General features: G+C 39.6%; 3 protein-coding genes across 5 annotated transcripts in view; 1 reads left to right on the forward strand and 2 right to left on the reverse strand.

Moving 5' to 3' along the window:
* The first annotated feature begins 888 nt into the window (after positions 1-888).
* Positions 889-9,928, forward strand: edem1 (ER degradation enhancer, mannosidase alpha-like 1). Of its 3 annotated transcripts, none has more exons than XM_038696858.1 (12): positions 892-1,500; positions 3,669-3,741; positions 4,484-4,587; positions 5,237-5,408; positions 5,544-5,727; positions 5,897-6,071; positions 6,518-6,638; positions 6,721-6,891; positions 6,989-7,062; positions 7,155-7,251; positions 8,509-8,694; positions 8,786-9,928. In XM_038696858.1, the coding sequence occupies exons 1-12, from the start codon at positions 1,031-1,033 to the stop codon at positions 8,873-8,875; spliced, it is 1,917 nt and encodes a 638-aa protein (XP_038552786.1). In that variant the 5' UTR covers positions 892-1,030; the 3' UTR covers positions 8,876-9,928. The 3 variants fall into 3 exon arrangements, with proteins under 3 accessions (XP_038552789.1, XP_038552786.1, XP_038552787.1); XM_038696859.1 differs by having other exon boundaries at positions 6,521-6,638; XM_038696861.1 differs by lacking the exons at positions 8,509-8,694; positions 8,786-9,928 and adding an exon at positions 8,365-8,495 and having other exon boundaries at positions 889-1,500.
* Positions 9,929-11,566: 1,638 nt separating this feature from the next.
* On the reverse strand, positions 11,567-15,090 carry gnat1 (guanine nucleotide binding protein (G protein), alpha transducing activity polypeptide 1). Its single transcript, XM_038695437.1, has 9 exons — positions 14,912-15,090; positions 13,987-14,029; positions 13,761-13,902; positions 13,500-13,657; positions 13,284-13,412; positions 13,045-13,174; positions 12,772-12,925; positions 12,455-12,671; positions 11,567-12,357 (listed from the first exon to the last, which is right to left on the reverse strand). Exons 1-8 carry the CDS (start codon positions 15,015-15,017, stop codon positions 12,481-12,483), a joined length of 1,053 nt encoding a protein of 350 aa, XP_038551365.1. The 5' UTR covers positions 15,018-15,090; the 3' UTR covers positions 11,567-12,357; positions 12,455-12,480.
* Positions 15,091-16,631: 1,541 nt separating this feature from the next.
* The window catches only part of sema3fa (sema domain, immunoglobulin domain (Ig), short basic domain, secreted, (semaphorin) 3Fa), a 54,234-nt gene continuing 46,949 nt past the window's right edge, over positions 16,632-23,916 (reverse strand). The window contains exons 11-19 of the mRNA XM_038697074.1: positions 23,549-23,618; positions 22,603-22,747; positions 22,217-22,439; positions 21,866-21,954; positions 21,709-21,750; positions 21,008-21,165; positions 20,787-20,854; positions 20,487-20,620; positions 16,632-19,008 (exon numbers count right to left, since the gene is read on the reverse strand). Coding sequence (XP_038553002.1) covers positions 18,580-19,008; positions 20,487-20,620; positions 20,787-20,854; positions 21,008-21,165; positions 21,709-21,750; positions 21,866-21,954; positions 22,217-22,439; positions 22,603-22,747; positions 23,549-23,618 — 1,358 coding nt within the window. The 3' untranslated portion in view covers positions 16,632-18,579. The remainder of the gene's footprint in view (positions 19,009-20,486; positions 20,621-20,786; positions 20,855-21,007; positions 21,166-21,708; positions 21,751-21,865; positions 21,955-22,216; positions 22,440-22,602; positions 22,748-23,548; positions 23,619-23,916) is intronic.

The following is a 23,916-nucleotide window of genomic DNA, read 5'->3' on the forward strand; positions in this document are numbered from 1 at the left end:
TCTGACCAGTTTGCATGCCTGTTATTGTAACTTCACTTGGATGTTTGACTTTCACTGCCCAGAATGATGGATGTGCAGAGTTTGACACTAAAAGGCTGTTTTCAAAATTCATGTTCACGTGAATTTAAGGCATGTATGAATGAGATGATTTGGTGAAACAATGTGCAATCTGCATGAGTGAGATGTGGAAACGTGAATCTACTTTACAGTAGGAGACATCTTGTGACCACTTGTGAAAAGAAAGATTCATAGTTTCTGGATGTTTCAATGGGGGAGATGAAACAGATATCATTTATAGCTGTCTTAAAGGTATGGTAGGTTTTGTGTGGAAAACACAATATGCATCTTGAATAAGTTGTTACTACTACTAATAATAATTCCAGAGGAAGAAGCTGTGAAGACAGTGTGAAGACAGTCCAACCAGTCACAAGGATTTTTCATAATAACCACTCAAATGTTTTTTTTTATTAATGACTTTTAATTTATTTAAGCCTATTCACCTTAAGTATATTTATAAGCTATCAATAAAACCATCACAAACTCTTGTCTTATTAGAAAGTGTTACCAATATTTCTACTAATGCAGGTTAAATTATGCACTCTGCTGCCTCCATTTTCTTCACATTTGCCTTTACCGGCAGCCTCTCTAACTTTGATTCTCCTGGGATCTAACCAAATACTTAGCTCTGCTCCCCTGAACGTCTCACTCTTGTGGCTGTTTTCTATTGGCGCAGAAGTTAAATTAAGACACGTCAGGGATGGCCACGAGACGCGGCCAGCAAACTGACAGCTCTGCGGCCAATCGCAGGATGGGCCCGCCTCGTTTTTTTGGATGACGACACGACGAAAGACCCAATCACGCCTCAGCATCTGAAAGGGGCTGGTCTGTTGACAGGAAGCGTGAGAGGCGGAATCACTCCAGCTTCTCCGTGCTTGTAGTTGATCCTGACAAACAGGACTCCGCACTCGTTCACCCCCATCGATGGTGTGTGGACTTAAATTATGCGTTTTAAGATCGACCCGGATCAAAGATGCAATGGAGGTCACTAGTAGTTGGTCTGGTGGTATTGAGACTCTCCCTCAGCTGTGTGCTGTGGCTAGCCTTCGGACTCGGACCTAACGTTAGCTGGGGGTTCAACTTCCACCTGAGTTTCAGTTTGCACAAATTAGACTTGTTATTTAGGGATGAGAAAGGGACCGACCCCAGGGGTAACTCGTGGTCTCAACAGATGCACGACCGCAGATATGAAGAGACGGCGAGCACCTGTGCAAATGTTGGAGAGGAGTCACTCAAGAGATCCTACCTGAGCTTCTTCGATGGCAACAAGGACGAGTACGTCCGGAGATACAGCTCCTTCCCAGACACGCTCAAAGCGAAGATGAAGGGCATGGCCAGAGACATGTTCTATTTTGGATATGACAATTACATGAAACATGCCTTTCCCGAGGACGAGCTGAATCCCATTGACTGCAAAGGGAGGGGACCAGACGTGTTAAACCCGTGAGTCATGCAAAGCTGAAACGTTACCGACTACCTGGACAGTCATTTACATATTAACTGCCCCCCTGCAGAATGTGATTGCATTTAGTTTTAAACATGGTCATTTACTCCTGCCCACTGCTGCTCAGTAAAGAACAGGCTGTGTTTCAGACACCTTTGCATTGGACTGTAACTTAACAGGATGTACCAAACTGGGAAGCAGATATCATTTAAAGGGGTGTTGATGTGGTTCCAGGGGGTCTCGGTCACTTTGTTTATTTGAAATAAGGATAGTGAGACCTCATGGAAATATGTAATCAAATGAAGGTAGTGAAAAAAACATTTTAGGGCTGCAACTAATTATTATTTTATTATTACTTAATGTGCCATTATTTAATCAGTTCACTGCCTGGTCTGTTAAATCTGAAATATGACCATCACATTTTCCCAGAGCTCTAGGGGACGAATTGCTGTTTTTGTATGACCAAAAGTCCTAAACCTAAATATAGTTAGTTTATTATCATAAAAAAATAAGAAAACCAGAAAATACTAAAATTGTTGTATTTTTTAAAATTATGATTGAATAATTCATATATTATTCAAATTGTTGTAGATTCATTCTTTGTTGATCAATTACTTGGTTAATCGACTTAAAAACATCACACTCAACCAAAGACAAAAGACAGTGCATGTAATTTTAGTCAAAGTCCAGCAACAAAAGAAATGTTTGCATACCCAGATCAATGCCTTTGTAACTCTAGTCTCTCAGTTTTTATGGGAGTAAAAAGATTATTCTTCTATGCCTTTCAGTGTGTAAAAGTATAGCTGAAACTCATGTGCATTTTATTCCCCTGTGCTGAACGCTGAAACCTAGAGACTTGAATTACACTACAATTTGCCATCTAATCAAAAGTTTCACTTCCCATGCTGTTATCTTAAACTTTCAGGGTCAGCTGTAAGGGATACTAATGCAGTCACTGTATACAGCGTGTGACAGAAAATACAAGACAACAGAGGTTAGAATATGTTAGATAAACGTTCTAACAGAAGCACATTTGACACATCACATTTAAGTATGTCTGTATGTTGTCAGGGGCCAGTTCACCCAAATTACAGAAGAACATAGTTTCTCCTCGACCATAGAGGTGTCTACCCGTGCAGGTAGTTTTGTGTTTTGGCGGCAAGGTTTTGAGATATTGACATCTATGATCTTTGCTGCCAGTCAAATACAAAGGGGGCGACTGGATTTTCTTTTGTGGTGCTAAAAACATAAACCAAAAAATAACACTGGAAGTACTTTCTAGTCAAGAAAGAGACACCCCAAGGTGACAAATGCGGTTCCTACTTCAGGCAGGTTATTCTAAAGCCTCCATGGTAAAAACCCTGTGTCCAGTTCAAATCTGACACCCAAACTCTTATTTACATGCAGCAGAGAAGGCAGTGTGGGGTACTTGGTGTTTCCCAGAACAGCTCTTCAGTTAAATGTCTATCAGCTGGCATGGGATTGACGAAAAACAAAACATTCATAATCATCATTACATGCAGCTTCAGAGTCAACAATGTTATCCATCCACATTCCTCTCAGTCTCATAATAAAAATAGAAATTTGAAATGAGTAACAGGTTTTGCCTTCAGTTGAAATGAAATTGGTCTCCCACATGCATAAGACATACAGAGTTGCAACAAAATAATAGTGCCTGTACTAGAGCTGAAATGATTGACGCCTACTATTTTGATGATTCATTACTCATTGAGTCATTTTTTTCAAACAAAGGCCAAACCTTTCCTTCTCCCAGCCTGCCCGTTATATTAAATTACATCATATTTAATAATAAGCTGAATATATTTGGGTTTTGGACGTTTATCAAGACAATAATGGCCAGATTAATGACAATAACTGTTAGTTCCAGTCCTAGCCTGTACTCATAATAACTATGTGATAAGGGAGAGCAATCACCGTTTGTCTTCACATCAGCTTCAGGGATTGAACTCAGGAGTCCTGAACTGTTTGCCATGTGATATCAGAAATTTCAGGGAAAAATCCCTCTTGTTAGTGGAACTTTATGTTTTTTAATGTGGTGTTTCTGTTGTTCTGTCTGCTAAGATAAGATTGTGCTCTCACACCTAAACACTTCTCTTTGTTGTTGGATTTAAACACCACTGAGTCCGTTTCACTGCTTTCATTTCAGATCAAACATCAACATAAATGACGTCTTGGGGAACTACTCTCTTACACTGATTGACACCTTAGACACCTTACTGGTAAGTTACACTCAGTGACTGTGATACCGTGAGTTACTTTATGTTACACAATGTCCTGCAAAAGTCAGCAGAGTTTTCATCAATCATGGCTCTTACAGTGTCAAGTTGAAAACACAAAAATAGAAACTGCAGGATTGCAGGATTGAATACAGTATTTGACTTTCTGGTTTGTTATGGCATTTGGCAACATATAAACTTTAAATATGAGATTTGAAAGCAGCTTAATCAATTATTGTGAAGTAGAAAATGTGTGGGGTTTTTGTTTTTGCAAAAAGAGTCGTTTCGTTCTACATTCAGTGGCACGGTGGGAGAGTGGTAAGCACTTCCTGTGTTGTGGATTTTCTGACACAGTTAAAACTTCATCTATCATGGATAGGTGGGAGCAGTTTGTTTTACTGCGTCAGCCCTAAAGTTGACAGTCCAAGTTGTCTCCTTTGTGCTTTACTCAGCTCCAGCATCCACAAACCCAAACAAGTTTCTGGATTAGAAAAATGAAGGCACCAAAATAATGTCTGTATTTAAATGTGTGACAGTTATTTATATCGCTATACTCTTTAATGCACATGTAACTGGATGGCTCAAATGATCAATCTTTTTTTTTTTCTCCCAATAGTTGATAATAGGATATAATGATAGAAATAGAATTTGAGCAAAGTACCTGGAAGCCATTCAGTAGTTATGTGACCAAAAGAGCTTGTTTATACAGTATACTGTGGTTATGTAATGTGGTGTTTCTCCACAGGTGCTCGGCAATGTGACAGAGTTCCAGAGAGCTGTCAGGCTGGTTATAGATACTGTATCTTTTGACAAGGACTCAACTGTGCAGGTTTTTGAGGCAAACATCAGGTATGTTAAATGTTGCTACAGAAGTTATACACAAGAAAAAAAAAACTGTCATTAAAAATGGTTTACATGAGCGATGTTTCCTTTTGTAGGTATTTGAAGTGCATTTCGGTAGACAACAACTCTTATTTCAAATGTTTCAAGACAGATCTAGTAAGACTCTCTCAAACATTTGGGTCCAGAGAGCTGCTTCAGCTGGATAGTCATCTGTCTTTTATCCAACCTTAACCAAAATGTGACCATTTGAACAATTGATGACTACATTAAGTTTCTTGTACTCAGTAAACTTACTACACGAATAAATAAATGTGCTTCAAATGTACAAATCTTGAAAGCAAAACAAGGACAGAAGTGGGCACTCTAAAAACAAACCATCAGTTTTGCACCTGATCAAGTTTAATTGTGTTCATGATATGGTTACTCCTGTACCCCCTAATTACCCAATTGGACTTTTAAATTATTTCTGAAATAACTTATAATGCCTACCAAAGATGACAGTTTTAAGTTGACTGGCTGTTACCACGAGGTCCATAATGATAAACAGTTTGACGTGTAATTTACCATACATACGCAGATATCATGAAACTGATATCGATATCAGAAAAAGGTTATTGTGAGGAACACCAGTGTAATATTTCTCTTTTCTTTGAAGGATCTTGGGAAGCCTTATCTCATCTCACATCCTGCTGACGGACCCAAAACATCCATTTGGCAAGGTGGGCATTGAAGGTTACGATAATGAGCTGCTCCACTTGGCTCATGACTTGGCTGTCCGCTTACTGCCGGCCTTTGAGAACACCAGCACAGGCATCCCTTACCCCAGGGTGAGTGAGAGTGCTAATACACACACAAGGTGTTCAGATAGTCATATCTAAACTAAAGTAGTTATCATGAAGTTGACTTCCTACAAAGATTGAAATGCCACTCAGCGTCTTTATTCATTTGTATCTTAAATGCAGGTGAACCTGAAGACTGGAGTTCCTCCTGACAGCATCAATGAGACCTGTACTGCAGGAGCTGGGTCCCTGCTGGTGGAGTTTGGGATCTTGAGCCGCCTTATCGGAGATTCCACATTTGAATGGGTCGCCAGACGAGCTGTGAGAGCTCTGTGGAGCCTGAGGAGCAACGAAACAGGTCTGTTAGGTAAGTACAGCTGAGTAGTTACTTGAAAAGGCTCTTCTTTTGTCCTAGATTTCGTTTTTGCTTTCTTAAATTTTTTTAAGCTTCTTCACAGCAACATGTACATGTGATGCCTACAATTATCATCAAAATATAAAACAACTTTCTATGATTTCTACCTGTAATTCTTTAGGGAATGTAGTTAATATCCAAACAGGCCAGTGGGTTGGCAAGCAGAGTGGTCTGGGAGCTGGTATGGACTCCTTCTATGAGTATTTGCTGAAATCATACATCCTTTTTGGAGAGAAAGAGGACTACAGGATGTTCCAAGCTGCCTATGAGAGCATTCAGAACCACATGAGGAGAGGGTGAGTCCCACACTGGAACAGTGTGTCACTGTAGATTGTGTGCATTTGGCTGCATTAGGGAGCTTCACGTGAGGTTGCACCAAATTGTCCAGGATTCGCCAAACAAAGAGGAAATAAAACTGCTGACATTTTTGTTTCTGAAGGATTTTGAAAATTGAGTACTGAGACTTTAGGCTATCACAAGATGTCTGATGGGACATCTGCATTCACATAGAAATGTAACACTTTCATCCTCCTCAGCAACCACTGATGAGTAGCCTTCACTAATATAGTTTAGTTGGTCAGTGGCAGAAGAATACGAGTGAACTGCGTTTGCTTCTCTGTGTGAAAATGTGTACAGACATTATGGAAAAAAGCAACTTTCTACATCAAGCAGTTTCACATTCACACATTGACTGAGTAGTGTGACATGTTGTAAAACCTCTTCTGTACTCTGTGTTTTCCAGTAGAGAGTCATGCAATGAAGGAGAGGGTGACCCGCCTCTCTATGTTAATGTGAACATGTTCAGCGGTGAGATAATGAACACCTGGATTGACTCTCTTCAGGCCTTTTTTCCTGGGCTTCAGGTTAGATTATGCACTTTCAGCATATTTTCAAGTGTAAAATATGTGTTCAATGAAGAGTAAGTGTTGCCACTCTGTGCACTAGGTGCTGAATGGTGATGTAGATAATGCCATTTGCCTGCACGCCTTCTACTATGCTATCTGGAAACGCTTTGGGGCTTTGCCAGAGAGATACAACTGGCAGCTGCAGGCTCCTGATGTGCTCTTCTATCCCTTAAGACCAGAGCTGGTGGAGTCAACCTATCTGCTCTACCAGGTAACAGTTCTGACCTGCTGCAACCCAGCATTGGGGGTGGTTTGTTGTATGCGATTGTCCTCTTTTACGTCTTTTAAGTAATTTTTTTCCCCAACAGGCGACCAAAAATCCTTTCTATTTGCACGTTGGAATGGATATTCTTCAGAGCCTTGAGAAAAATGCCAAAGTCAGGTGTGGATCATGTAATTTATACATGTTTCGGGGAGTTTTACGATGTCTTGATATGTGTACTTTTAAACTGAGCCAAGCTGTGTCATTTGCAGATGTGGGTACGCCACTCTCCACCATGTTGTGGACAAATCCAAAGAGGATCGCATGGAGAGCTTCTTCCTCAGTGAGACATGCAAATACCTTTACCTGGTAAGTTACAGCCTGAGTATGTCATAGATAGAGCTATGGTGTATAGATATAGATATGATAGCATGACATGCAAACGCAATATGATAATAGTTATAAGTTAAAATGATTATAATACAAGCTGGTGCTACCCAGCCATTATCAGAATAAAATTATACCCACTTCTCGCTCAATTCTCTCCATATTATCGTAAAAACAACTACTGAGTCAGTTTACATGCCACTTGTCCAGACTGTCCAGACTCATATTCAATATATGTAGTGAATACTTGAAGGAATTGAATAAAAGGTATAAAGTTTTTGCTAAATGGAAGTTACCACTATATTGATGACACACATTATATATATGATGCCAGTGAATATACATTGTTGAACTGATTAATGAAGGATTATAATAGATATATTGGCTAAGCAGGTGCACATGTACTTGAGTACTATGTAAAGATGGATTCTTTTATATAGCTACACAACCTGTGGTGCTTTTGTTTTCTCATGGCATTGCAAAACCTCTCTATGAGGTGTAGGTGAAACTCACAGGATCACGATTAGCGCGGCACGCACTAATACATTGTTTAACATAACACATACATTGTTTGCAGTCATGTGATTCCAATGACGCTCAAAATTCATAATGATGCAAGAAGTAAAAAGGCAGAATGGATGAGATGGAGGAAAGCCTGTACTGTGCTAGTTGTTGCTTACTCAGTGTGTTGTCCTATGGTGTGTACCTATATTGAGGTCAAAATGATCTTTGACCTTTGAGTCAAATGTATCACTCATTCAGTGTCCAACCAGCTGTGAAATCAGGTCACAGTCTGCCCTTCTTTTTGAGTTATGGTGTTGAATTATGGACAAAACTATTTTTTTCCAAGAATTTATTATGTCGCAGTGAAGCTGACCATTGGCCCTTATGGGCCTAAATTTCATAATTTTATTGTTGCATCCCATTAAAGATCTGTGTGAAATTTTGTCTTAATTAAAGCACCAATTCTTGAGTTAAGGCCAAAAATGTTAAATGAGGTCATACGACCACCAAATTCTTAGCAGTTCATGCTTGATTTCAAGTGGACATTTGTCCATCCATCCATCCATCATCAACTGCTTATCCTGTGTACAGGGTCGCACGGTGGACATTTGTGCCAAATTTAAAGAAATTACCTCAAGGATATGGGATGGACAGACGGACAACTCCAAAACATAATGCCTCTGGTCGTGGCTGTCGCCGGTGCAGTGGCATAAAAATCTCCCTTTTGTATTGCAGCTTTTTGATGAGGACAACCCACTTCACAAATCCGATAACAAGTACATCTTCACCACAGAGGGCCATGTTGTGCCTATAGACAATCGCTTCAGGGAGAAACAGTGGAATGACTTGTTTCCTTGTGAAGAGGGAGTACTGGCAGAGAGACAGCCAAAACACCGGCCACCGCCTAGCAACGTCAGCAATGTAAGGCCATCGTCCTCGCCTTGCACTGTTGTCAGTGTCCTAATGCCACTTATATTGTTATAAAATTACTTCTTTTTCTCTCATTCTGCAGTGCAACAGGATCCCAGAGGAGCGACGGTACGCTCTGCCATTGAAGAGTGTCTACATGAGGCAGATTGATCACATGGTGGGGCTTTTCTGAGTAAGAGGATGCATGTGATGTGACATTGGCACGAACAGGCCTTCAGCCCACCCACCCTCAGGTGCAGATGCAGTGAGGTTTAATATAATCCACTGTTGTGCTGCTCAGGATCCAGACAGAAAACTGACACTAAAGGAAACCTGAGAAAGCAGCTTGGTTACTTGCTGTATTCATTTTAAAGCTTGTGTGTGTGTTTTCGCTCTGAGCATGTAGTCGACAAAGGCGAACAACTTTTCTCCAGGAAAACGAGGACTCTTGCTTCATTACTTTTTGGCTGGTGACGAGTTGAGATTGTGTAAGTGGTTTTAGAATTACTGGTGTGCTATTGTGGAGCAACAAAAAAAGTGTCTGTTAAGGTGTTTGTTCAGGTTGAGTGTGTATGCATCGTGTGCGTGATTGTGTGAGTGTCTGTGTGGATGCATATTTGAAATTACAGCTGTGAATCATTATGTGTTTATGGGAACAGTGCCATCTAACCACATGTATAATGTATAGCCTATAAAAACACTCGCCTCTTTAAAAAAAAAAAAAAAATCTCTCTAAACATGATGATTAGTGCCTCTTTGCAGTTGACTCACTTGACTAAATCAGTGCTTTTTACATAAGGGCTGAACATTAACAGATACTGTTTTAAAGTGCCTTAATTTTTTTGGTCTTTCTGGATGCTGTGCAGTGGATATTAGCTGTGGGTGACATTGTCAAGTATTTTGGGAGGCCACCGTTGATATTGCACAATATCTGTCATTCCATGTTTATGTATAGTTTTACACTGATACATTAAGCTCCCTTTTTTAGACATGATGAAAACAAGCCATAAAATGTATTTTTAATATTAATGAGTGAAAACATGTTTGTTTTCCATCATTTTTTCCGTCAGACGTATTTAGTACACAGTTTATTCTTTAGATGGGCGTTATAATTTGTTTCTTTGTCTGTTCTCTTCATTGCACATCATCATACCTATTAATTGTCATGTGGTGAGAACTCAGGGTTTAAAGGAACAAAAATCAATGGATGCTTTCATTAAAAAAAATAAAACTTTCTTGAAATGTTGTTGCCTACAATGTCTTAGGAAAGTCTTGGGTATTTATATTACAAATGTTAAAAAACATGGTTTTCTGAGGTCAAAGAATAACCGCAGTGAACTGAAGTACAGTTGTACTGTGAATATTAATTATTGTTCCACACAGACAGAAAAAGTGTATGATGTCTTCTTAACTAGATAGATTAGATTCATGTACAGCTTTACTGAGGTATATTTTCTGGACTTGTTCATTTCTTACCAAACATCCTGAGTGTCCGTAAAGCTCAGCACAGCTTCAGGCTTATGTTACAACATTGGCATCTTGGGAGACATTTGTTTATATTCTAGGAATGATAGGAATGAAAAAGTTTTCAAACTGGCTGACATCACCTCAACCACTTTGTCTCACATTGTCTTTAAAGGAAAAGTGAGACATTTTGGGAATTTTCGCTTTTTCACTTTCTTGCTAAGACTCAGAGATTCACACTTGATTTCACAAAAGTGAATTGTGATCAGCATATACATAGATACAGAGAGAGAGAGATAGATATAGATATAGTGAGATAGATAGAGAGATGTGTGTGTGTATATGTGTATATATATATATATATATATATATATGTGTGTATATAGATAGATAGATATAGTTATATATAGTTATAGTTTCACGTTTCACAAATGTTTGTCACTCAGAAATGAATAAATAATATAAATAAAGTCCTGCAGCACTCCTGCCTACTTGCATGGGTCATAAGTATGGTATTTTAATTAGTAAAACACATCTAAGTTAGCTGGATAGGAATTGATGTCATAGTCCAAATTTGTTTAAAGATAGCTACCACTAGCAACTGGTTAGATTAGCTACGCACAAAGACAGGAAAAGGGAAACAGCTAGCTTGGGTCTGTCCAAATGTAACAAAATCCATCCACTAGTACCTTTTGAAGCTCAATTAAAGCTCCTTTGTTTAATCTGTACAAAAGCGAACAAGATATAACTTGTTAATTAGTGAGCTATAGAGGTGCTAGTAGGTGGATTTTGGTAATTGGAAAGAGCCAGGCTAGCTGTTTACCCCTGTTTCCAGTCTTTGTTTTAGGCTAGGCTACAGCTGTAACCAGCTGCTGCACTGCAAAAACTAAAATCTTGGTAAGATTAATTATCTTAATTGAAGGCAAAATATACTTGCTTTTTGTCCAACATGATATTTATTCTTACCAGGCAGCTTTTATGTTAGAGAATTTCACCTGTTTCAAGTTTTTTTGTCCTTAAGTAGCAAGTGAAATATTCTTGTTCTGTTGGCAGATAATTTTGCTTATTTTAAGTAATATTTCCCCCATTTTAATGCTTTTTTCCTTGTTTTTGAGAGCTCAGTTTTTGCAGTGTGGCTGTAGCCTGACCTTTACTGTACAGACATGTAAGTAATATCGGTCTTCTCATCTCAACTCAGTAAGAAAGCAACAAAGTGTATATCCAAAAATGTCGATCTGTTTAATCTGTCTGAAATTAAAGGTAAGGGCTGTTCATTCCTAAACCCGATTGGTTTCATAATGCTAGAAAAAGAATCTGAAATATTATGTGAAATAAAATAAATAGATTATGAACAAGACATTGCTGTGTTGGGTTTTATTTGTGAAAAATTAAAAAGTACTCAGTTTTCTACAGAAGCTTTAATGGGTTTAATAAAGGTTTACAATTGTTGGTTTCTGTACAGGATAGTTGGCTCAAAGGCCCGTATATTCAGTTAACTTTTAGACAAGGATTTTTAGGTTTAAGTATATTACATCTACCACCCAGCAGTGTTACAGATCCACACGGTCTCACCACACTTCATGAACTGTCCAATAGAAAACAGTGGCCTTTTTCAACTATTGCAAAGAGTTACATTTCCTAATGCTTAAAATTTCTATTCCTTACTTGTTTGAATTGTGTCTCAAACTGCACTGTAGAGTTTCTGTACATATTAAAGCCATTTCTAGTGGCAAGTTCTTTTTAAATCTCTAGCAAAGGTTGAAGTGCGTCTGCAGGTGGTGAGGCTCTCTTGTTTGCTTTTTGGCTGTGGACTGACCTGTTACTGGAGCATAGAGACAATGCATTAGCCTGACATCTATTCACATTAGTACATGTGAGAAGAAATCACGTTATGCTGACAGAAGCTTTTGACGTCTTAACTACAGATTGCATAGCTCTCGATAGATGAGTTCAAGAGACTCAAGAGAAAAGTTAGCTTGACTAAAATTCAACTCATCTGAAATCTGCACAGGATTTTCTGACTGAAGAGCTTTCTTCCGGTGTCAGTTGACCTGAAGTCTTCGGTCAAAGCTACAACTTACAGTAGTTTTAAACACAAATAATTGATTTATATATATATTTTTTGCGTTTGAGGATGGCTGTTTTCATCTTCAGTCCTCAGTTTGAATTTAGAAAGGGTCTGTTGATTGTTACACGGACTACAACATCACCCTGTAAAAAAAAGAAAAAAAGTCACACTTACGCTTATTAGTTGTTCCGAAAGTTAGAATCTGAATCATCATTACGATATTGTGCAAAATTCACTCACCCTCATTGGGTGTCTCAGCATGGCTCTTAGAAGAGACCACAATCTTTCAGGTTTTCTTTGATGATGATATCGGTTACGGCGTCAAACACAAACTTGACGTTCTCTGTGTCTGTGGCACAGGTCATGTGAGAGTAGACTTCTTTGATGTCTCTGCGCATGTTCAGGTCCAAGAACTGCATTTTGATGTAGTTACCAGCATCCTCGTACGTATTGGGGCCTTAACGACAAGATAGCGAGATAAAGGGGCACATTTAATAAGTTTGCCACTTTTTAAAGTCGTGAAAAGCGCTGCTGTTTGTGTGTTGTGATGACCTCACCATCGTATTCAGGGAAGCACATGCTGAGATGAGCTTTCTTGATCTTCTCAATGAACACATCTTTCTTGTTGAGGAAGAGTACAATGGAGGTGGCGGCGAAGTAGCGATGGTTGCAGATACTGTTGAACAAGTGCAGACTTTCGTGCATTCGATTCTGAAATTAAAATTTGTGGTTTTACCCAAGGAAGAGCCCTTCAAATACACCTGCTGTTGACTGTACAAAAGATACCAATAGTGTAGAATATCAAGTGTGAAATATGACTGTTATCATACCACTTCATCATCCTCCACCAACACCATGTCATAAGCGCTCAAAGCAGCAATGAAGATGATACAGGTCACACCTTCGAAACAATGGATCCACTTCTTCCTCTCTGACCTCTGGCCACCCACGTCAAACATTCTGCATGGAAACAGGAGCATGTTATCTTTATGATTCCTATCCAGCTCAGTGGGAGCACTGGTGATGAGTTCTCGGTGCTACCCTCTTGCAAAACAATGCACTGACTCACCTGAAATGGAGATCTTTGAAGGAAAATTGGGTCTCGATGATACCAGTGGTCTTCACTCTTGATCGCAGCACATCCTGCTCAGTGGGCACGTAGCCTGGTTGGATCAGTCGCTCCAAGTCATTCAGGTAGCTGAGAGCAAAATCAAATTAATTTAATAACAAACGCTAATGTGAGAACTTGTGCCAATTTTAAATCTCAGCTTGGATGATTCCTTACTATCCAGCGGAGTCGTTGAGTTGGTACTCTGAGGCCCTGTCAAAGCATGCCTGTATGCCAGAGTCCTTCCACAGGCGCAAAATGATGTCTGACAGTTCTTTAGGCATGGTGCCCTCCTCAATGGTGTCTGCAAGATGCATGAGTTTCCTCGCATCATCCTGCAGAGCAAATGCAAGAGGACAGGGACTCATACAAGTTATGCTGGAAAACTTGAATTCAATTTATGCAAAACACATTGAAGTCTATCTCAGCTGTTGTTACCTGCTGATCAGCGTGGCCATAGTTTATATTGAGTGTGTTCATGGCCTTCACAATGGCCATGATGGACTGCAGGGTGTTGCTGTAGATGATGGTAATGAACTCCAAGCATTCTTCAAGTGAGTAACCATCTTTGTGGATAATTCTGATGAGAGAATACAATATTTGTATGTGATTTACAGTCCATTAGAGAAGAAATAAGACATTGCTTATGTGTCAAAAGTCTTACTTCATCTGTTTGACAATAGTGCTTTTGCCTGATTCTCCAGCACCTATATGAAGGAAGAAAAATGTATTAAATGTAGTTATTAGCATCAGATAAAAAAATAAGCTTCTATACCAAAGTTTATTTCAAAATGTCCACAGTTTGTAATGATTTTGGAGAAATATGACTTCATCGTAATACATTTTTTTGTGCTTTTATTTATGTATTGGGTTTCATTAATGTGAGAGGAGATGTGATATTATATGCAGGTGACCCCATGGCATTCATCAGACGATCCCAACAGGTCATAATACTTCTTACTTCAGGTGTAATCATGTTCAACGCTGATGTCAGGGGGAACTTTTCCTGTCCCTGACCTACACTGTTATGAGGAGATGATGAAGCTGCGTGTGAAAAAATATCTGTAACAACCTGACAGATATTCAGCATATGCCCGACATGCTTTTGAATCCAACATTGTCATATACTCGATAGAAATATTTTAGGTTATAGAATTTGTTGGTCCTTGAATGAAAAAACCTAAATTACCTAATTTTCAATATTAAAGTTAAATATTAATATTTTCCCCCTTGATCACCTAAGTAAATAGTGCCTGTGATTTATTTTACAATAGTATTTCAATTCTACAGCCATACACTCAGGGTCCTTCAGGGTTAAGCCCTTTGTGTTGGAGGACTTGTTGTTTCAGGATTAACAAGGGATTGGGTTGAGTGATTATTAAAGTGTCTTAGCAATTCAATGACACGGGTTATTAAGCCTTTCCTTGACTCAAGCATTCATCACATATACTGTACATGAACAGGCAATTAAGTAAGTATTTAAAGGTTATTCAGACCATAACAAACTTATAGTTTAAAAGATCTGTTTGTGTTGATAACTTATAATAATACAGGTTTCCTGTATTTGCATCCAGCTTGACTGTCTTTACCTAGCAGCAGCAGCTTGACAGTTCTTGCATCCTTGTCGGCATCCTCCTTCAGCTTCTTCTCCAGCTCTCTGGAGTGTTTGTCCTCGGCGCTCGCTCCAGCCCCCATCCTACTTTTTCCTGGCTTGGGCCCCTCCGCTTAAAAGCCAAGTGTCAGGAAAAATGGAAGTAGGTCCTTGCTGATCGCCTACTTTCTGACTGGTGTCGTCAACTGTGCAGCTGATGCGTCAACTGCCTGCAGCAAACACTGGAGAATGTTTGAGTATTTTCCTGTCTTAGGAGAGGATTTTGGGCATCCTCTGCCCACCTGACCGAGGGTGGCCAATGGAGCTCAAGGACAGGGGTGTTTTAGGAGCAGAGCGAAAGGTGTGAGGAGAAGCAGACATACATCAGTGTAGGAGTGATCTAACCTTTAGGGGGACTTTGCTGTGCTCAGCGGAAGATGAACATCGGCTCAAGTGCTTATCTCTCTTTGCTGTTCTTAAGTGCCTTTAAAAGAGAAGCATGTAAAGCTAAAATAACTTGGTGCTTGGAGTGTTTGGGCCCATTGCCGGGAATGGTAGTTACCCAAACTAGATTCATCTCACATCAGGACCAAAATAAAAATGAAGGGGAGTAAGAGTGGTCTTGAATGCATGGTGTTTGCAAAGAGGTTGATTACAGGGATTAAAACAAAAGAACTAGTCTCTGTTCCACACAGTAAAACAATTACAACAAATGGGTCACAAAAATAAATAACCAGACCCGTCACCTCCCAGTCCAACAGTCCAAACATGAAGTTAGACAAACTGTATTTCTTATAGGATACTGCAGACTGAAGGGTGAGCTCTGAAGTGCTTATAGAGCTTTGCGGTTTCACCTGACAGATCTCATTGACCTCAATCTGAAGACGGTTAAGGATCCTAATCTACTCACTTTCAATTATGGAGGCATGCAAAAACAGTATGTGTGAGCATTGCACTGCATTTACCTACATGTACAGTAACCTGTTGCTGTCTCCTTTTCGGTTTGTCTGTTATAAAGCAGTTTTGCTTAGAAAAGTGCTCCTTAAATAAAGTTTATTCTTATCAATTTTACTTTATCGTGATCTTCTGTGGAGTCAACATTGATTAAGTTCCTGAGTCACTACTGTCAAGGAAATCAATGCTACAGGTCAGCTGTGGTAAAATGCAACTGTATGTATCGTACACATTTGAGGTACTTTTCTTGAATAGTTACATTTGATGCCACTTTCTACTTCTACTATACTAAATTTAAAAGGTAAATATTGTTCTCCTTACTCCACTGGATTTATTTGACAGCTAGTCACTTTACAAACTGAAAACACATAGCTTAGACTGTTAAATAAGATAAAATGTTTCAGATCAAACAAGCAAACAGCAAATTATTAAAAAGAGATTCACCTTGATCAAAAATGCTTCTTTCACATTAACACGACGTATAACAGTATATCGCTCACAGGGGCAATTTTTCTGCATTGTGTACTTTAAAAAAGTACATAATTTTACTTATAGTTACAATGTCAATGCAGGACTTGGACTTATTTAGTAAAAGAGTATTTTTACATTGTGGTATTTTTACTTTTAATGAAGTAAACGATCTGGATACTTCCTGCACCACTGCGGATCATTAACATGAGGAGCACTGAAATCACTGCATTACAGTACATATCACACAACAAACCCTGCAGACAATGTGCTCACCAATGGCAGAACAGAACCCCTGTTATTATAAAATATAGAGCTTTAATTTATTAGTCAGCAACATTGATGAGGAAGAAAAGATAGATAGTAATTTTTACAAGTCATTACAATAACATCAACTGTGCATCATATCATACATTATTTTACCTCAATGACCCAGAGCAAAGTCTGCCAAACAGAGAAAATAAAATAGATGCACATGTTGGAAATATATGCAAATTTGTTTTGCAAATATTTGAGAACAAGAGAAAGAAAGAATAGACTTAAAGACAGAGAGAGAGAGACACAGAGAGAATGAGCATGAGAGAGAGAGGATTTAAAATCCCAATCTGACCTTTCTGTATTCTCAGCATTTTCCGCCATAAAAGGTTTCCATATTCCCACAACAAGAAAGACATTCACAGACATCCACAGCAACATAGCATTTTAGACAAATACCATATACATACACTGTACATGCCATGCACAATGAAAAGCCACCTTCTGAAGGTTTTGGTACATGTTCTCTCCAGGTTTGGCGGTGATCAGCTTGTTAGTGGCATTTGTTTTATTTTTTACAGTATGGAAGATGCTCAGTACAAACAGTTTTATATGAAGTCTGTGGCACGTATCATAGCAGGATGGCACTGCACTGACAAAAAAAGTTTACTGTGAAAGCTCTGTTTTTAACCAGCTGATACAGTAAATAGAGCACCAATCAAAGTATTCTGTTCCCACAGCAATGCAAATCAGCACACTTGTGGCTGTAATCTAATAGAAATGTAGACTGATTATGTGTATAATATTCACTCAGTGAAACCAATATTTCGCATGAAACTGGCAGGAATGCAAACTTTGGATTCATTGCGAGCTGAAGAAAACAACCTTTGAACATACAAACTGCATGCTCTGCCTTATATGAATACACTGCATATGCCACAGATACATGTGAAGCATTTACTGTTTCTTACCAATTTGGCAACAGAAGGTGCTTCGTCTCTAATATATATATATTTTTATCACAAACTGTCACAAACACACATATAGCTGCCTGCTGGAATTTCTTATCTCAAAAGAGAAAAGAGAAGGCAATGTTATATTTTCAGCTTTTGTGTCTTCAAAAGACCCCCCCCCCCCCAAGAAAAGAACAACTTATCACAAAGATCACGCTTGTTAAGGATACAACACTGAGATGTGATATTCACATATAAACAAAACAAACACTTGGCAGCAACTGATTTTGGAAGAATCTGGGCGGGTGATACAACATCGTTACTTGAGGCCAGGCTGGACCACAACATGAAAGGAGAGACGTACCTGCCACAAAGGGCCTTTCATTAACATGGGCCTTTATGAGCTGCAGTCTGCGGGCATTGCTTTAATCCTTGCGTGTCCCAAGAAATGCCATCATTATTATCATCAGCATCATCAACAGCTTGTATGTTGCTGCTATAAAGTACAAAGTTCTGGTGAAGAAGTTCGGGGAAATTTGAGAATTTCACTGATCCAGCGACTCGACTTCCAGCTTAGACACTGAATACTGCCAGCAGTCAAGTGATCCAACATGTTTAACAGTTTCTGAATACATGTTCAGCGGCCCGTGTCCATGTGTGGATACTCCCAATGTCCTGGGTTATTGTTGCTGTTTCTCAAAAACACCAAACATAAATGTATTCTCAACATAATAACACGTTGTAATAAACAATAACACTAACAATAATATTACAATAACAACAATATTTGCACAGATTTTCCTATTCACAAAAAAACATGTTTTCTAGATAGGTACAAAGAATTACTTTTTACAACCTACAATAAATATTGTGTATTTTTTCCCAACAGTTACTAACTGTTTGATGCTTTTGCTGTCTTGTCTGTTATGATAATTAGATTTTTCTAATTGGAGTCAATCCCCCGAAAAGGAGGGTTGCAGTGTTTAGGAGGTGGTGTGAAAAGGGAGAGTGGGGGTGTTGGAGTATGATAAGCTCCTCATGTCTCAGCTGGAGTTGTTTGCTCGTCATGATGCCGACGATTGCGAGGCTTCTTTTGTTCTTTCAGCTCGTTCAGGCTTTTGGCTTTGTTGTCTCCAACGCTGGTTTCTCCAAGTTGCCAGTAATCCTGGCAGTACTGGTTGATCAGGCCCATCTCTGGCTGGCTTAGGATGGTCAGCAGGTCCTTGTACTGTCCAGCGCTCGGAGTCCAGGCACTGGAATGCAGCGGAGGGAGGGCCGGGCTGCCTGTTTCCACCAAAACGTTGTTGACTGTGCGACTGGAAAGGACCACAAGCTGCAGTTTGACAAGCGTGTGTTTGAAGTTTTTCTCTGTGGATGTGCACTGATAGATGCCGCTGTCAGAGGACTGCAGTGAGCGGATCAGAAGACCTTGTTCTGTTTTTAGGATGCGGCCCTCTGAGCGAATCTGGAAGGAAGGACAGTGAAGATTATTACACAAGATGTTAAAAGTGAAGTTTAAACACTCCATACATTCATTTGCCTTCTCCTGATACACACCAGGGGTCTCATTTATAAAACATAGAATGTGCATAGAATCCTCACTAAAAGTGTACGTGCGGCCAAAAGCCAAAATTAACGTACGGCAAAAAAACCACGCGTAAGCACATTTGTAAGCAAGTTCCCTTTATAAATCACAATCAACTTGAAATGTGGCGCATGTGAGGGAGCTCCATGTCCGACCCTCCAAACGCCCATAGTTGCCTATAAATGCTCATTTATATTAATACGTACTGACTGCATGAAGAAAAGGAGGCAAATTCTGACAGAAAAGCTACAAAATGAAATTTAACTCTGAGACAGTGTGACACGGACGTTCCTTTTGGTGAAGCTGAAGCATGTTTGGTGGGTAAAAATGCACTTTCACGCAACGCTTGTACACCAGAGGAAAGGGGGCACCGGAGCTCCACTCCCTTCATAATGGATCTGCAGGAAGGCGAATCCCTCTTGATTAGTGATGTCACTGGCTGGATGGGGGACACACACACGCAAGACAGGATGACCCAGGTACTTATTTGGATTAACCCCGTTTGAAAAGAGAGTAAATGCATTCCACTTGTGTTTAAACATTTATTTAGGCTACACAAACAGTCCACTTACTTAACGAGGCTGCTGATGAGTTAAAAGAAATATGACTTGCTGTAAATGACGATAAAAGTTTTATTTTTCCATAATGTGTTTTTACAAGCAGCGCATCACATCCACACGCTGGCACACAACGTTTGGCTCGATAAGGCTACAAACATCTGATAACATTAAACTATGCACTCCTATTTCCTTGATTGACGCATTGAAAACAGCATCAAATCAGTTTAAATGTAATTTGTCCTCCTGTGCACCTTATTTATGAGAATAAACTGCACTGCTCGCAAGTAGCCTATTAGTTAATATGATTCCAGATTAAACTGTACAACATATCTGAGGTGTTCTTTTGCAGAAACAGATATCTCCGTTTGTGTTTATGATCCTAAATCTGGATCTTTTTGTGCGTTGCAAATGATCTTAAATGATGTTTTTTGCACACTTCAGGGAAAGTCAATCTAATGGGTGTTTACTTATTCAGAAAGGCTTTAAGCCTACAATACTTAGAGGTAATATTTCAATTTATTTTACACAATAGCAGGCCTATTCATTTCAAACCGTTTCATCCTTCTGCCATGTGAGTCGCCGTTTCTCATTTCTCCTCTTTATGTGCGTACGCAGATTCAGAGTTTACGGACAGGACCGCACATTCTCCCGTCAAGTTTGTTTTTTCATAGATCACAACCTTTGCTTGGGAAGTGGCATACGCATGTTTACGCATGAGACCCCAGACCTTTACCAGGGACATTATTATAAAGACAGCTGTAGAAACAGTAACAGCTATACAGGGAAAGCTTTGCTCACCTCTTTTCTCCTGTCACTGTTTTCCTTCTGCAGGTGCCACTTGAGAGACACATGAGGGGACCTGGCCTGGCACTCCAGGAACGTAGTGCTGCCCTCCACTCCATACTGAACTGTCTCCAGAGTATTCTTATTGGCTATAAAACATTATGTAGAATTTATCTTGTGTTTTTTTCCTGAGCAAATATAAAATACAGCAACTAAATAGATAGATAGATAACAGTGCACATACATTTCATATTTTTAGTTCCCAAATTGTGCGTGAACCATATGGGCATAATAGAAAGTTAGCAGAATACTCACTGTTGGAGTTGTAACCTCTGCATTGGCGGATTGGGTTGCCGTACTTTACATCCTGCCTACGGCTACGTCTAGAGAGGTCAGATCAACAGTAGAAAATAAAAAGCTTAACTTCAACATATTTAAGAAATACTACATGCTAAGTATAAATGAAAATGTTCTAGACACATACACAGACAAGTACTGTACCAAAGCATGCCTATCTATACTATCTTAATCGTCACCTCTTCTGTGAGGATGAGTATCTGGAGCAGGATTTTCCGTCCCAGGCGCAGTACGGGTCTCTGGCCAGACAGCAGTCAGCGCAGGCCTCCCCGTACACATCACAGCGATGGAGAGCCAGGTGGGTCACTCCCAAGACTGATCCTACATATAGTTGTTGCTGTTAAAACAAACAGAGGTAAAGATTAAAAAATAACATAATCAGATATAAACATTTTGAGCATCACTTTTTTTCCCCCCGGTCTGTAATTTCCTAATGATTTCCTAGAAGAATTAAAGGAACAATGTAATGTGGCACTGTTTCAAAGAACATAGAGAAGTTCTGAGACAGTTATTAGCTCCTTGTGTTGAGTTTATAAGCAGTTGCGTTCCTAAGAAACTTATTTAAAAGGATCGAAATGATTAACTGTAAATCTACCATTTCAACACTGTGTCCATTTCCCATTTAATAAGCATCGTATTACCCAGTCCTTTATAGGAACCTTCCTATGAATTTACAGTTATATATCAATTCCTTTTTAAGAAATTTGAGGAAACTATGGGAACTGTAAAATAAAGCTTTACAACATTTTTTTTAAAATTGTATAATTGTCTTATTTGAATGAATGACTACAGACACAAGTTTTCTGTGTAAAGTCTGACTTCTGTGTGACAATTTATCTCTTAATTTAACTATTTGATCTAAGCCACTTAAGTAACGTACCCGTTTTGATGAAATCTTCATGGTGGTAATTGCTGTGGGAACCTGCAGTGATACAGTGAACAACAGCTTTAAACGAGCAGACAATGGATGTTGAGTGTGTTAGTCTTTTGTCTTGGATAACAAAGACAATAACCATAAACGGAGAAAAAGGTCAGACCTTGAAGACCTCCACTTCCTCCAAGACCAGCTCCTCTGTCTGCAAGTCGTCTCTAGGCAGGACTATCACTTTCTGGACTGACCCCCGATCTGTAAAACATAAGAGAGAACAAGTTTCACTCTGGCTCTTTTGATGTTTTGTGCCATGGACCTTTGATCTTATCTTCCAACTCAGGCTCCACTTATCTCTTTTAGCAGGAAATTGAGAATCCCCAAAATGTCTTTGATCTATGATTAAGAAGAACAGGATCCTAACTGGTGTGTAAACCTGTCAGTCCTCGATTACAGTTGACAATGAACTTCAAACTGCACAATGGTCATATAATGTCAGTTAACGCCTGAGAGAACTGACCTGTACCCAGGAAGAGCACCTCGTAGCTTCCGTCAGCAGCTGCCACTTGGTCCACTGCAATAGTGGTGAACTCATAGTCTACGTTGGTTCTGACCACCAGGGGGCGCTTGTGCACTGGGTATACAGCATTGTACATGGTGGGGTGGTTTCTCATGAAGTTGATAACCTCATCTGGGTAATCCTTTGTGGATTTCATGTTGGGGGTGAAAGTGCCTCCAGGACACTATTGACAAAAAAAAAAAAAAAAAAGAGATTAAACTGTTAAACCTGCAATTTACCAGAATCCTTTCACAGTAAAAACATGTTCTTATAAAAAGGATGACAGTGAACTCTCTTTGTAATGGGATGAGTTGTGTATTTGTGATTTCTTATTGTTTATAACTCACAGTGCCAGGGCGTGGGTAGGGGATCTTCCCAGTGTATGCCACCCACTGGTAGTTGGGCCCCTCCTTGTGGGCAAAAGGCCCATTGAAGACCATACGGATGTCGGCCATGGAGTAGACGCATACTGCCGAGCCTTTAAACACAGATCTGGAGGAGGGTAGGAGAAAAAAAAATGAACACACAGAGACGGCAGCTAGAGGATACAGATTAACTCACTCCCTGGGATAATTACTACGGGTGTTCTCTGCGGTTGGTACTTCCTTCCCACGTACACAGCCGGCCTCTTACAGGAACGCACAGAAACATTATGACACACAAACACACTCTAAAACCGACACAACTAGAGTCAAGCTGTCTGACACACTGACATACAAACACCCACGTACTGCAGAGAATCGCCGGAGCTCAGGCTCTTGCTGCTGTGTGGTGGGTGTACTATGTTTGTAACTCCTGTCATTGGCCTCTATCATTAGCACTGCATGTGTTTTTATCAGATGGGTTTAAACGTGCCTAAGGAGAGGATGGAAACAATAACAGTATTTGTTTCTCAAATACATTAATCAAGACATGTTTATTATGACTCGTTGCGCACCTCTCCCCGCTTGTGTGCAGTTAGAATCTCAATTTATATGTCTGGTTGGTTCCTTTGAATTTTAATGCTGCGCGTTGAATGACAACTCGCTATCAAACCTGACCTATGAGGAACTATAGGCTCAGTCAGTCTCTCAGAGGAGCGCAACTCCCAATGGGCTCCACTTTCACAGCCTCTTTTGTCTTTGTAGGCTGCATCTGACAGGCCATACGCAACCCAGCATTTCAATATCAGAGAGAGCTGACACCTTCAGGCTGAGCGAAAATGAACACAAACTGCAGGAGGAAACCAAAATATACCTTTTCCTTCCAACTGCATGAAAGTTAGAGAGTTTGAGAAAGTTGTCAGTCACTCACCCTGAAACTGAGAAGACTCCATAGATGACAGGATTCTTGGTGTCTTGAGTTGGCTGGATATACACATCCCCTAATAGACAAATACAGAATTTTAATTAGTCACAGTCATAAACCAGGAGAAGCAGCGGTGGAAGAAGTACTCAGACCCTTACATAAAAGTACATTGACAACAGTTAACTTCATCCCAAGTAAAAGCCCTGCTTTCAAAATGTTGTTACCAGAAAAATTTACTTAAAGTATCAAAAGTAAAAGTACTCGTTCTGCAGAAAAATGGCTCCTGCGACTCCTATCTTTTTATATGTGACATTCTTAGATTGTTGACAGTGATGCTCCTGTGCACATGTAGAATATTACTGTTACCTAACTGC

Source organism: Micropterus salmoides, unplaced genomic scaffold (assembly GCF_014851395.1).
Source record: "Micropterus salmoides isolate LMB-PRFRI ecotype aquatic unplaced genomic scaffold, ASM1485139v1 Ms_hic_scaffold_4, whole genome shotgun sequence".
Taxonomy (NCBI): Eukaryota; Metazoa; Chordata; class Actinopteri; order Centrarchiformes; family Centrarchidae; genus Micropterus; species Micropterus salmoides.

What these genes read in the sequence shown, in the direction of transcription:
- edem1 (XM_038696858.1), top strand. Translation starts at nt 1,031, where the DNA reads ATGCAATGGAGGTCACTAGTAGTTGGTCTGGTGGTATTGAGACTCTCC. An exon ending in ACACCTTAGACACCTTACTG is followed by an intron (nt 3,742 to 4,483) that starts GTAAGTTACACT and finishes GTTTCTCCACAG; the next exon opens with GTGCTCGGCAATGTGACAGA. An exon ending in CATGCAAATACCTTTACCTG is followed by an intron (nt 7,252 to 8,508) that starts GTAAGTTACAGC and finishes TTTGTATTGCAG; the next exon opens with CTTTTTGATGAGGACAACCC.
- gnat1 (XM_038695437.1), bottom strand. Translation starts at nt 15,017, where the DNA reads ATGGGGGCTGGAGCGAGCGCCGAGGACAAACACTCCAGAGAGCTGGAG. An exon ending in TTCAAAGATCTCCATTTCAG is followed by an intron (nt 13,175 to 13,283) that starts GTGAGTCAGTGC and finishes GTTTCCATGCAG; the next exon opens with AATGTTTGACGTGGGTGGCC. An exon ending in TGGTGGAGGATGATGAAGTG is followed by an intron (nt 12,926 to 13,044) that starts GTATGATAACAG and finishes TTTTAATTTCAG; the next exon opens with AATCGAATGCACGAAAGTCT.